The 14,423-nt window shown below is 38.8% G+C and overlaps 2 protein-coding genes across 3 annotated transcripts in view; one reads left to right on the top strand and one right to left on the bottom strand.

Moving 5' to 3' along the window:
• Positions 1-4,332, bottom strand: part of PTPN2 (protein tyrosine phosphatase non-receptor type 2) — a 24,219-nt gene extending 19,887 nt beyond the window's left edge. Inside the window, exon 1 of the mRNA XM_015816758.1 lies at positions 4,116-4,332. Coding sequence (XP_015672244.1) covers positions 4,116-4,190 — 75 coding nt within the window. The 5' untranslated portion in view covers positions 4,191-4,332. The remainder of the gene's footprint in view (positions 1-4,115) is intronic.
• Positions 4,333-6,490: 2,158 nt separating this feature from the next.
• Positions 6,491-14,423, top strand: part of SEH1L (SEH1 like nucleoporin) — a 12,876-nt gene continuing 4,943 nt past the window's right edge. For both annotated transcript variants that reach the window (XM_015816761.1, XM_015816762.1), the window contains exons 1-7: positions 6,491-6,732; positions 7,852-7,902; positions 9,544-9,690; positions 10,818-11,029; positions 11,432-11,530; positions 12,389-12,529; positions 12,808-12,965. In XM_015816761.1, the coding sequence (XP_015672247.1) occupies positions 6,622-6,732; positions 7,852-7,902; positions 9,544-9,690; positions 10,818-11,029; positions 11,432-11,530; positions 12,389-12,529; positions 12,808-12,965 (919 nt within the window). In that variant the 5' untranslated portion in view covers positions 6,491-6,621. The remainder of the gene's footprint in view (positions 6,733-7,851; positions 7,903-9,543; positions 9,691-10,817; positions 11,030-11,431; positions 11,531-12,388; positions 12,530-12,807; positions 12,966-14,423) is intronic.

Consider the following 14,423-nt stretch of genomic DNA (forward strand, 5'->3'; position numbering starts at 1 on the left):
GCAGATCGCCCAGGCAGCCCAGCAGCGCCATGGTGGCCACGCCCTCTGCCCGCACCCCACAGCATCAACTGTGCGTGATGGGGCATGAGGGTAGAGTCCTTTCTACGCTGCCTGGCTACCATGTCCTTGGCTTCGCTGCTCCGCATGGGCCACGCTTGGGGGCTACTGGGGAGGAGGGGGCCGTGGGGGGAGGTGGGGCTGGGGCAACGGCACGTGTGCCATAGGTTCGCCACCACTGATGTATGGCATTCATGAACTCTAAAGCTTCCCTAGCTAGGAAGCTTTTATACTTTTCTGCATGCATGGCTGTTTGGCATAAGTCTGCACAATATCGGTTTATTTCAGCACCAGCATTCTAACTCCATTCGTTGGGAGTACAGTTGCTGAACTATTTCTATTGATTCATGATATCATAACAAAAACCTCACCAATACAAGCATTTATAGAAGACACATTTATACCTTAGAAATGAAAATAAATTTCAAACAAGTTATTAAAAATGAAAAAAAAATCAGAATATCACAGTACTTTAAAAAGTTATGCTCAACTTACTAATAACTGAAATATATATATGAAATAGGAAAATCCTTGTTAAGAACAAAAAGACATTAAATTGCTCATTACAGAATAAGAAAAAAGCCTTGAATTTATGAGATCATACTCACTCCTTTTTATACCACACAGAAATTCAGTCTTTTGGTCTATTTTTTAAAAATTCTATCCCATTCACCTGATTATGGCAGTAGTTAAAAGGCATGGATAAAGTTAAAGTAACACTACATTCATAGAAACAAAACCTGACCTCATACACTAACTATTCCTGTATATCACAGGGGCCTCTTATCAGTATAACAATGATTTTGTTAACCAACTCATTAGCTTTACATAGAAGGCTGATCCATAAATTAAGCACACTGAGAGGTTGCCACAGCACATTCATCCAAAACTAATCAATCATATTTTAACTGAGTAAATTTGGGGCAAATATATATTTTGTCATAATTATCACTGTCAATACATCAACCATCCATATGTAGATGTATAACAGTATTTAGTATAGTTATAATTCTGTATGGGAAAAACAAATGTTATTTTCCTTCTGTAGATTAAAGTTGTTTTCTCAAGTACAATTCTTGGCAACTGCCTGGGCAAATCCCTAGAGTTTTTTTGGCAAGATTTTTCTTAAGTGATTTGCTATTGCCACATTCTTATGGCTGAGAGAAAGCAACTAGTCCAAGGTCACCCAGCTGGCTTTGTGCCTAAAGTGGGACTAGAACTCATAGTCTCCCAGTTTTTAGGCTGATGCCTTAATCAAACTGGTTCAAACTAGAATTTAAGTTTGACCAAAGTGGGCATAGGAGAAGAAAAACTATACTAGGTGTAACATTACATTATAACATTACATATATTTTATAACATTACATATATTTTATCCATCCACATTGAATGTGAAGCAAATTTAACTAGTATGATTAATCTGTGGTTGAACTGTTGTGCAAACCTAGCCAAATGAAGACATGCTTAAACAAGCTCAGCTAATGATTTGGTTTCACACTGTCCATTTTATTAATAGAAAAGCTTCTTCCATTCACAGGAGATCCTATACCCATTTCCTGTTGTATCACCTCGTCCAAAAGTTCCAACTTCAAAACCATGCTTAACTAAACTTCTTAACATTCAATAACCTAGTTAAGTAAAATTCCTAATACAAGATTTCATGAAACCTAACTAAAAAGCACTTTATTTACCAATAGCTAATTACAAATAAGATTGCTAAGTTACTTAAAATCATACTATACTGAGTATATAAATAGGCAGGATTGCATGCATGGCAGTCACATTTTTATTATGCTTGCACAATTGGGGTATTTCACAAATTGCAAACTGCAGCCATTTTAGGAACATTTTTTACCAACTCAGCTGCTGTCAGACCTTTAGTTAAAACAGACACCTAAAGCTTAAAAAAAAAAAGAACCCATAAAAATGGTGTGCTTCAAGTACTAGCATTGAGATTTATCTCTAAAACTGAATCAAATTTCAGTTTGAAGTTTCAGTTCCTATCAGTTTGTGGCTCAGCACCTGGTGATGTAAAGCCCTAGGGAGGAGCAAAACTCAGCAATAAAAAATTCATCACATTAATTGTGAAACTAGAAAGTTACACAATGGGACTCTGTTAAAAGCAGGGTAAGCTATATTTTTACTGTATCAAAAAGGTGCCAGTAACCTTGAGCATAAAAGGTTTACTGTATACCCAAGTCAATAAAAACCTCTTGATTAAGGCATTAAATAATTCAAATGACATCCACTTGATTCTCCTAATGGTTAGCTGAAACAGAATTTCCTAGAATCTTTTGCTATTTTATATCAAAAACTCAGATTGAATTATGATTAGTCACCATTAGTACTATTTCTGATGGGGTTCACTTTAATATTACCATCAAACAAATTACCTATCACAGTTCTGACTGGAAGATACCAATTAATCTTTTCTGATTTGTATTTGCAATCTTCGAACAGAGATAGGTAATACTCAGTTGTCATTTAGAGCTATAACTTCACAACCTCCAGCTAGCATGTCCAACTGTCAAGAACAGGTAAACTATAATCCAGAGTAACTAGTATCGGTATATAACATGCTGCCAATTCTACTCATACAGATTCTTGAAGACCATGGAGAACTTTTCTACATGTTAAAAGTATTATACCTTTAATGTTAATTACTTTTCCCCAATTATGGGTGCAATGTAAGCAATGAGATTAGAAAGTGGTCATTCAACTAGAACATGAATACTTACAAACTATGGATAATTATCCTATGTAAGAGCAACCACAATGAGTACCCTTTAAGATGCCAAAAAACATAGAGACATAAATACAATATATTTGGAAATGTTTAGGCAGCTTAGCTACTCAATTGTAAATATATTCTTTTTAAATACTATTCCACCAGTTCATTCCTATTCAGTTTTGGGCGGATATCCTTGTCATTAACCTTGTTCAGACATGAAGATTCAGTATTTGTATGCTTAACATTTAGGGTCATGCTTGCATAGTGCACAGCCTCTTCCCCGAAGTCCTATGCAAAAAAAGACAGGGAAGTTTTTTTATTCCTTTTTTTAAAAAAAAAAATAATTTTAGTGTGCTGTTAAATCTGTTTAACTGTTAAATCTAACAACTAACTCTAGCATCAATTATTCTTGTGAGGACATAAAGCCTGTTCTTATTAGTGTTAAACAGGCATAACATTGGCTACAAGAAGATATTGTAATGCCTGGTTTCATATCTAACNTCATGCCCGTTGCTGGTTGGCTAACTAGCAACAGGGTCTTGCCAGCCAATGGAATTGTGTGATTACAAGCCAGGGGAATCCCATAAAAGAGGGCTCCCCTGGCCCAGAGAGCCAGTCCGGATTTACTTGATGCCTTGCCAATAAACCAAGAGCTGACTGTCACTCGACTCGTGTCTTACTGCCTGCGCGATCTAACAGTCCCCCTTCCCATAAGCTAGGATTAAGGTTGACCAAAGCATCTTGGAAAGCGACCAAGGCAAGTTTGCTCTAAGCTGGGTAACTCAACACTGAGCACAAACCACAACCCAACCTTAGGACTATCGCATCCCACCAGGATCGCTGGCAGCTGCCCCTCAAAAGCAACAGTAACCTTTTCTTAGAACGGGCCATTCCACGTGAAGATATTCTGTTCACGAGTTAAGTTCGGGAGCCCAAGGAGCTGGTCTCCCAGGAGTCCGGCAAGACAGCGTGACAACCACGTGGGAATACATCAGCCGGAGCAGCTCAGCTCGGGGCTTTGCGAAACTTCCTCGCCGACTGACGCCTTTTCCCTCCCCGCCCTTGCCGGCCGCTTAAGCTGGCCGCGGAACCCGCGCAGTTAGAAACCCCTCGCCCGCTTCCCTTCCGGCCCTCAGCGTCTCGCGCTCCTCCTCGCGGCCCCCCCTCCCGAAATTCACGACATGCGCACTCCTTTCCCCGAGGCTCTGCGCGTAGCTCGAGAGCGCCCGTCGGGGGCCCGGCGATTCCTCTTTCTCATCTTCCGCTTGAAGCGGCCTCCGGGTTCCTAAACTTTCCCTTTCCCCCGGCGCCCCACCCCTTCACTCACCAAGTAGCGGGGCTGCCAGTCGTTAGCATCGTCGATCTCCTGAAACTCCTGCTCTATCGTGGCGAGGGCGGACATAATGGCGGCGAGATGCAGAAGGGTGGAGGAGAGCCGCTGGCAATCGGCAACTTCATCACCTACCTCCCGCTGCTGACAGGGCGAGGACGGCGAGCCCGCCCCCTCGGCCGCTCGCGTTACCTTCAACGCGCACTCAGCGGCGCCTCTTGAGCGGACGCATGCGCGTGGGTCGCCCAATGGATTAGAGCTAAACTCCGCCCATTGTCGGAGAGGAGGAGGGGGGGGAGAGAGAATGCGTACCTGGGCTTGGGTCATTGGTCGCTTTGTGTGGGGAAGTTCCCGGAGTAGGTTGACTTTGGGGCTGGGGGTTTTTTTGCGTCGATCTAAGCCAGGATTTAATTGTGGTTTGTTGAAGGCCAAGTTAGCTAGGTTCAGGGTACATCGTTCGCATACAATGACAGAGTTTGCGAATTGTAAATACAATTCGGACAAATGAATTGTGTGAACGCAAATATAGTGGCTTTGTAAACGTTGGTTTATGGCAGGGGTAGTCAACCTTGGCTCTTTTATGACTCGTGGACTTCAACTCCCAGAATTCCTGAGCCAGCTTAGCTGGCTCAGGAATTCTGGGAGTTGAAGTCCACGAGTCATAAAAGAGCCAAGGTTGACTACCCCTGGCTTATGGCTTAATATGTTGAATGAGCGCATGGCTTAAGCAACATATTCTATTGAATCCTTATAAGGCTTTTTGGCTGCCTTTTCTAGACACCAACGGGCCTAGCAACAATCTGATAGTATACATTTAAAATTTAAGTCTGATGGTGGGTGAATAATTGTTTGCTTCTGCTTTGCAAACTATGGTTTTACATTGTTTGTAAACTGTTTTGTATGCCACTGAGTCACTTCTGAAGCTTGATGACATGAACCAATTTTGCCAGGCTTATCTGTCAACTGTATTGTAGGTTCATATTTGTTTCCTTAAGCGTTTTTTTGACTTCCTTTTCATTTTTCTAAATATCAAGATCTTGTGCAGTGACGCGTTCCTTTGCATTATGTGTCCAAAATTTTTAAGTTTTAGTTCTCAATAGTGCTTCCAGTGAGTAATCTGGCTTTACTTCATGTGAGACCGCATTGCTTGGTCTTCTTAAAGCTAGTAATTTTTTCAACAAATTTTTTCAGCGCCACATTCAAAGATATATTTTCTTTCACTTTTTTGAAGAGTCAGCTTTCACAGACATATATGAGAAAACCATATTGTCGTTATAATGTCTCTTTCAGATCTCCCAAAATACCAATGTTTAGTCATCTTTCCCCTCTGACCACATCCAGTTTTTATGGATTCATAGTTTTGACATTCCATGTATCAATCATATATTCATGCAGTATCAACTTTTTTTTGCCCCAGGCATATCCTTAGCGGGACATCCTTCAGCTGTAATTCAGTCACATAATAAATATCACTGCTTTTTAGAGGGATACTATTATTCTGTGGCAGGAAAAAATAAGATTTGTAGCATTTTAAACATTAAATTGCAGAATATACTTTAGATGACTAAAATGTTTGATATACACTTCTCTTGAGATGGGTGACTATATACATTTGATTAATATACTGCAGTGTCACTGTTCATTAATCTACTTAAAAGGTTCATTGAATACAGACGTACAAAGGATTTGCTGGGTAAGAGTGCACTTTTATTCAGTACACATGTAAGCCGGATTGAGTTCAAATAAGTTTAACTCGCTGGTAAGTACATTCAGGAAGGCCAGCCTGTTTTACTGTTAAAAAAATCTTGATTATTTTAAATAGGATTCGTCTCCTTAGGACAAAAAAAAAAATGTTTATGATAGCGCTACAGATTTGAGAGGAGGGTTCCAATCAGCTATAACACTAACTGCCAGAAAAGTCTTCATTCCCCATCAGCTCAAATTTCACGTGTTTTTTCGGTTCGACCAGGACTTCGACTTCTACTAAATTTCTATCATAAACTTCCGGGGCTGTGTCTGTTTCCGTTTAAGGCGGTATTTCTTAGCCGCAACAACTTTAAGACGCCTGGACTTCAACTCCCAAGATTCCGGGATTGGGACTACGGAATTTGGGGGGTAGAAGTCCACGCCCCTTAAAGTGGAGCAAGACTAAGGGGATAGAGCAGGGGTAGGCAACCTTGGCTCTTTTATGACTCGTGGACTTCAACTCCCAGAATTCCTGAGCCAGCATGGCTGGCTCAGGAATTCTGGGAGTTGAAGTCCAGGAGTCATAAAAGAGCCGAGGTTGCCTACCCCTGGGATAGAGCGTAAGCGCTAGTGACGAAAGCGACTGGTCGCTTTCTTTTGGCGACAGCGCGACGCTTAACCCAGTTCCGGGGGGAGGGCCGGGCGCGCCTGTTTGAGCTGCGCGAAAGAGAATTCTGTCTCGTGGAGGGCGGCGCGGTGAAAGAAGGTTTTGCTGAAGAAAGGAACATATTTTGACTGGGACGGCGAGGCCGCCGGGATGTTCGTGGCGCGAAGCATCGCAGCTGATCACCGCGACCTCATCCACGATGTTTCTTTTGACTTCCACGGACGGCGCATGGCGACTTGCTCTAGTGACCAGAGTGTTAAGGTGTGGGGAAGGCTCGGGGCGAAGCTATTCTTTCTTTGATTAATCTACGAAGATGAGTCGGTCAACGTGCTCGTTCAGGCTTAGTCGCAGTTTTCCTATAGGGTCCTTTCGCCCCCACTGGGTTTGGTAGAAAATGCAATTGCTGTGAGTTAGGATAACGGAATTCTATGTTGGGAACCACGATTCAGGTCAGCTTTTTAATCGGTAAAGGAGAGACCACTTTGGCTGGATTTGCACAGCATGCTAAACTGAACTAGGGTGGGGGTGACATTTCGGTTGGGTATATTGCAGGAGCCTAACCATTGCAGTTTGAATTGGAAGCCACTGTTGGTGGTTAGATAGGTTTGAATCTTCCCAACTATGATTTACAGTGTTAAGCAAACCACAGCTTAGCATAATATATTCATCTAGTATTGCACGTTGACATTCCCTTACACCAGGGGTAGTCAACCTTGGCTCAGGAATTCTGGGAGTTGAAGTCCACAAGTCATAAAAGAGCCAAGGTTGACCACCCCTGCCTTACACTAATAATGCTCCCCTGCAGTTCCCATGTACATACAGTAATTGGAGTTTGAAATTGTAATGCACTTTTATTTCAAAGTCTGTTTTTGCACATTCAGATGGAATGGTAAACCTCAAATCTTACATAGAAATCAGGTGGATAGTTTTATTCTTTCCTTAGTGTAATATGTTAACAAACCTTAATTGTATTCTTAATGTCCTTAGTTCAAAGAGATGTTTGAGGTAACAAAACAAAAGTAAGTCTCAAAATATTCCCGTGACCGGAAACCCAAATTCATTTTTATAATTGGAGAGGTTTAAATAGGTACAAATTATGCTGTAATTAAATAGTTGCAGAATTATTATGAAGTCAAATATGGTTAGATATTGTTTTGATTTCCTTCTTAGTCACAAGATTGTTTGCTTGGAAGGAAAAACTTATTAACTTGATTATGTTATTTGTATCTGTTAAGAATATGTGCAGTTTCTTATTTGTCTTATATGTGACCTGGGTTTTAGTTGGAGTGCTTAAGGAGTCTCTGATAAGATTTTCTACAAGAATTGTTATGAACAATCATATATGTCTTCATTTTAAATGAAACATGTTTGCCTTGCTAGGTTTGGGACAAAGGTGAAAATGGAGAATGGCATTGTACTGCCAGTTGGAAGGTAAGAATTTGAGTCTAAAACAATTTACATAGAATATTACTTGACATATAAAACCTTAACAAAGGGGAAACAATGAGTTCTAAAATCCAGTGATGCCTACCTAAAGGTAATTTTCTTTGTTCTCAGTGGGACTAGGACTGCTATGTCTGACCTGTAAAAATCTGGAGGGTCACAAGAAGGAAACAAAGACATACAGAAACTCTTACTCTTTGCTGTCATTTTGTACATCCACATTTTTGCAACTGCAATACTCACATAGAACTCAGGTCTTTCTAAATGTGTTTAGGATTGCAGTTTTTTGGGATAATATTAAACACAGAGGCAGAATTTTTGGACTTATTAATTTATTATATGGCATCTACAGAAGTCATGCAATCACTGATATGCAAATTTGGTTTAAATAAAGCATCAGCAAATATATACAGGGATTCCTCTACTTATAACCACAATTGAGCCCAGAATGTCTGTTGTGAGACATTTGTTGTGAGTTTTGCCCCATTTTACAACTTTTCTTACCATATTGTTAAGTGAATCACTGCAGTTACGTTAGTAACATGATTGTTCAGTGAAGCTGGCTTCTCCATTGACTTCGCTTGTCAGACGGTTGTAAAGGGTGATGACATGACTCTGTGACATTGTAACTGTCATAAATGAGTCAGTTACCAAGCTTCTGAATTTTGATCATGTGACCATGGGGATGCTGCAAAGGTCATAAATGTGAAAAACGGTAATAAGTCACTTTCCAGTGCCTTTGTAACTTTGAATGGTCACTAAATGAACTGTTGTAAGTTGAGGCCTACCTATATAAGATATGTGGACAATACAATATAGGAGATAAAATATTAAATTAAAATAAAACTAATAAAATCACCATAATATGGAGCAATAGAATTGAAATGGGACAGATGTTATAATTTGATATCTAAGAAAGATATTTGACTGCCTTGAAATTTCCTTAGGAGGCATTCTTGAATTATATGTGTTTATAGTTTGTTCTGGTGCACCAGTCACATTGCGGGCTGTCAGCCATTCCCCACTTAAACAGCTTTGCCTTAGTTCTGGAATGTCCTGTCCTGATTATATTAAGGTGGCTCTATATTTTGGGGGCAACTGCATTCCTAAAAGTGGTTTTATTGGATCTTGGTTATCTGTTTAGTTGTGGTTATTGAAAGTTGCCCATTTTAATTTTTGGACTAGTGGGTTCAAATAGATTTTTTTACATAATGGCTGCCATTATTAGAGCTTGTATTTTCATAATATTGTTTGCATGAGGGATAAAAATGTGTAGCCTATTCATTGACTAGGTATAGTCTAGATCAGCGGCTCTCAACCTTTTCTATACCTCACATCTCTAGAACGCTTCTGATACATTCTCGCACGCCTTACAAAAGTTCAAAATAATGGTAACGAATTACGCATATACACTATAATTTTGAAAACCCAAGTTTTTGCATCCCCTGGGAACCCCTGGTCTAGATGCATAGTCTATTATTGCTGTCTTTTTATCTTTGTTTTCTCTTTTGCACACCACTTTGCTTAATTATTATAATAAAGGCTGGTTCTAATTCTTCCTTTTTATAATTATGTGTATTTGTTAGATCATTCATTCACTATACATTTTAATTTATCTTAATTCTGCAGACACACAGTGGATCTGTGTGGCGTGTGACATGGGCACATCCGGAATTTGGACAGGTCTTGGCTTCTTGCTCTTTTGACAGAACAGCTGCTGTTTGGGAAGAAATAGTAGGAGAATCAAATGATAAACTTCGGGGACAAAGCCACTGGGTAAGTTTTGAAAAATAGATAGTTTGGAATTTTTAGAATTTATTTATATATCCTTGATAATGATGAAATTTAGCAAACAAAATATTCAAGTTAAGAGATTTATTGAACAACAGATGTATTTTATATTTATAATTTTCTTACATGTTTCTCTGCAAAAGATAGATGAATTCTGCTGAGTTCAGTCTCCTCTGCAACTACCTAAATTAGGGGTAGGCAACCTTGGCTCTTTTATGACTTGTGGACTTCAACTCCGAGAATTCCTGAGCCAGCATAGCTCAGTCCATGAGTCCATGAGTCATACAAGAGCCAAGGTTGCCTACCCCTGACCTAAATCATCACAGGGGCTTTTGAACTCTCAAAACATTAGTAAGGGATGCAGAAGGCTATAGAAGCAACTGGGAAAGTTGGCTTTATAAAACTTTCTAAAACGGAACACAAAAAAATCCCATTATGGGTCACTATGATCTGTACATTCAGGCTCTGTTTCATTTATGGAAGAAGTTAGACTTGAAGCCAAAATCCTAGCAGAATTTTGTTTTTACATACAGTTGATTTTTACTTGACAACCATTTATTCAGCAACCATTTACAATGGTGTTTAATGAATGGAGCTTACGACCAATTCTCAAAGTTATGGCTATAGCAGTGCCCCTGCATTAATGTGATAAAAATATGGTTCACATTTATGACAGCAGTGTGCAGTCTGTATCTTCCTCACCTGCCTATCTACCTGCCTCCAGAAGTTGTGAATGCTCCAACACTGGAAGTTTTTAAGAAGAGACTGGACAACCATTTATCTGAAATGGTATTGGGTTTCCTGCCTGAGAAGAATCAGAATTTTATTTTTCAATAAATCCCTTAATATTACTCATTTTACTCATATACTCATATTACTCATTTTCTTTTCTAGCATTCTATTTTTTTTCCTCTTCTGGGAATAATATATTTCCATTAGCCATTTTGAAATATTAAGCAATCATATATTTTTCTTTGTGACTTTGTAGCTTTAAAGATTTCTAATACAAAATCCCTATTTTTCAACACTATAAAATTATATGTGTAATTATAACTATACTTCTAATCATCTATTTATAATTTTCCTCCTTCTTACAACTGCTGTATTTTTAGGTAAAGAGGACTACTTTGGTTGATAGTAGGACATCAGTTACAGATGTCAAATTTGCTCCCAAACATATGGGTCTCATGTTAGCAACATGTTCAGCAGATGGAGTTGTTAGAATATATGAAGCTCCGGATGTTATGAATCTTAGTCAGTGGTCACTTCAGCATGAAATTTCATGTAAATTAAGCTGCAGTTGTATTTCTTGGAATCCTTCAAGGTAAGTTATTAATTCTTTAGAAAAAGAATCATGAAAAACATCTCTCTTAATTTGAAACTAATTAATATGCATCTTTTTCCTGCAATTGGCATATAAAATCATAGTTTTTACTATAGAGGTATTAGAACTGGAAGAAAATTTGGATTTATAATTGAAGGATCAATCAGCAGAGATGTAAATGACTTATTCTGAGGCTCTGGAAAGTTATTTTCAATCGAAAGTATTTCAGTATATACTAGTAAGAAAAAACCATATTGAATTTCATTCCTGTATGTGAGTTTAAGCTATGAATTGGACGCAGGGAGAATTTTGGATTTTTTATCCATGGCTGTTTTAGACTAATTCTTTTATAGTTCTAATTGTTAAAAATGTTATCTAAGAATATTTCATTTTTAATTGTAGTTCACGTGCCCATGCTCCTATGATAGCTGTAGGAAGTGATGATGGTAGTCCTAATATACTAGCTAAAGTACAGATATATGAATACAACGAAAATACCAGGTGAGAGGAAAAAACAGCTACTTCTATAATTAAATGTGTTGTGAAATTGCTGAAACTTTATTGAGATATGAATAAAAATGACTAAAATGGCATTTTGGGAATGAAATATATTAAATGGTTAGCATGCATTAATTCTTGATAGGTTTTTGGTTTTACAGCAGAATTCTCCAACCTTTAGGGGTTGGTGGCCCAGAGTGGGGGGGGGGAAGGGACCTGTTGCTCGTGCAAGTGGGGCCATGAGCGCTGCAATGCTTGCATGAGAGGGGCCAGGTGCACATGCGCACTGACCAGCCAATCGCACAGCCCAGTGGCCAATAGGCCACAGCCTGGTAGTAGGCTACGGCCCACAGGTTGGGGACCCCTGTTCTACAGTATAGTTATAGTGAGAATCCAAGTAAAACAAATTCTACAAATATAATTATATGAGTGCTCATTCATTTATTCATTCAATTTCTATAGTCACCCATCTCAGTCAATGACTCTGGGTAGCTTACAATTCAAAAAGAAAATCAAAAATACTAAAAACATTTTATAACCAGAAAAATAGAAACATCCAAAATATACATGGTAACAAAGATACTTGGCCAGTTAACAATACAGCCAAGAAATGGTGCCCTTTCATAAATAGTGGTCCTCCATCATAGTATCCAAAATTAGGCAAGATTTCTTCATTATTCTATTGATACTAGTTGGAATCAGTTAAAAAAAGATCAAATCTAGCATAAAGTCTTAAGTAGAATTAAAAATTAAGCTTACATGAAAGAATTTGGTTAATATTTTTTTTCAAAAGGAAACATTGGACAGTGTAATAATATATGTTATATAAGAGAATAAACATTCTGTTTATGTGTTACTCAGGAAGTATGCAAAAGCGGAAACTCTTATGACAGTCACAGATCCCGTGCATGACATTGCATTTGCTCCAAACCTTGGAAGGTCATTCCATATATTGGCAGTAGCTACTAAAGATGTACGAATATTCACATTAAAACCCCTAAGGTACGTTTTTCAAGCAAGTCCTTTAATATAAAATATTTGTGTATAACTTTGTTCTCAAGGATAAGTTATTCTTGTTGAGAACCTAGTAATTTTGTTTGGCAATTAGCTCTTTAATAATTATTTTGTTACAGTCATAAAGGGATAATGCAGTTCTATTCAGTGTTTTGCTCTGATTTTTTCAAATGATTTATTGATACGTTAAAATGAAACATAATTTTTAAAGTAGCACGTATTGAGTAGACTAAAGTACAATTCAATTGTGTACTTTTTTTTAACAGAAAAGAACTGAGTACTTCATCTGGATTGACAAAATTTGAAGTTCAGTTAGTGGCCCAGTTTGATCATCACAATTCCCAAGTCTGGCGAGTGAGCTGGAATATAACTGGCACAGTACTTGCATCTTCAGGTGATGATGGATGTGTAAGGCTTTGGAAGGGTAAGTATCTTCCTTCCTTCCTTCCTTCTTTCCTTCCTTCCTTCCTTCCTTCCTTCCTTCCTTCCTTCCTTCCTTCCTTCCTTCCTTCCTTCCTTCCTTCCTTACTTACTTATTTACTTCCTTACTTACTTACTTACTTACTTACTTACTTACTTAAAATATTTAAACACACTACACTGATTATTTAAAAAAGACTAAGCAAGAGCATTGGATATTCCAAACGTACCTCAGCAGATCACCATTCCCTTGAGACACCAGGCCTGTTGACATAGCCAGTTTTTGAGAGATTTCTGGAAGGATGGCAAGGAAAGATCCATTCTCACTTCAGGTGGGGATGTGGGGGGATAATGTTACACAGAGCAGGTGCCATGGCAGAAATGGCCCATCTCCTGTATCCTGCTAGTTGTAACTCCTTAGCAGATGAAACCTACAACATATTTCTTCTGCTCTTGAAGACCATTCAGAAATTTCAACTGGTACAGAATGCAGCCACGCAAGAAGTAACTAGTGCAAGATATACAGCACATGCAATGCCACTCCTGTCTGAGCTGCACTGATTACCAGTGTGTTTCCAGGTGCAATTCAAGATGCTGGTACCTATAAAGCCCTACATGGCTTGGGACCAGGGTACCTGAGAGGTCACCTTTTTTCCAGAGTTTCTACTCATCTAACTAGATCAAATAGGATGCTCATGCTGCAGATCCCATCAACCAAAGAATGTTGGCTGACGGGGACTGGAAGGCGAGCTTTTTCAGCAGCAGCCTATGCTCTGTGGAACATCCTTGCTTCGGAGATTAGAATGGCCCCAATCCTGTTAGCCTTCCGTAAAGCTTTAAAAACCTGGCTATACTCCTGAACCTGGGGTGCTACCTGCTCCAAGGGCTCCGCCTCCTGGCTATATTAACAGGCCAGATGTCTTGCTTTGTATATACTTGAATTAGATGTTTTAATGTTTTTATTGTGTTAATGGTTTTTAGTGTTTTTTTTTAAAATGTTTTTAAGATTTTAATATATGTTTTTGAATTGTGAGCCATCCAGAATCATTTGCTGAGATGGGTGACTATAGAAATCAAACCAGCCAACCAATCACTTCTAGCTAATGACTGCAAAAGAAATAATGGAATTGGATAGTATAGTAAGGCAACCTGAGGCATTTATTGATGAGTTGTGGTCCATCCAAAGATAAATCTGAAAGACGATGGAGAAATTATCAAAAAAACATTAAGATAATATGTGCAAAAGCATGCTTTGAGCCCAGGATGAAGGGATTCAGATTGACGTCGGCCCAACTTTCTGGGATGTAAGGGAGGGAAGATTTGAAAGATTCTGTTGGTATAGCCAATCTCAATAATATAAGGCTGTGTCTTTAGGAGCAGGAACTGACTTCTAAAACTGACTTCTAAAAAAAAAATGCCAGCAGGCCAATTGTGCAGACCTGGTCTAGATAATTGCCAGTTC

This window comes from Protobothrops mucrosquamatus, unplaced genomic scaffold (genome assembly GCF_001527695.2).
Source record: "Protobothrops mucrosquamatus isolate PMUCROS unplaced genomic scaffold, P.Mucros_1.0 scaffold491, whole genome shotgun sequence".
NCBI lineage: Eukaryota > Metazoa > Chordata > Lepidosauria > Squamata > Viperidae > Protobothrops > Protobothrops mucrosquamatus.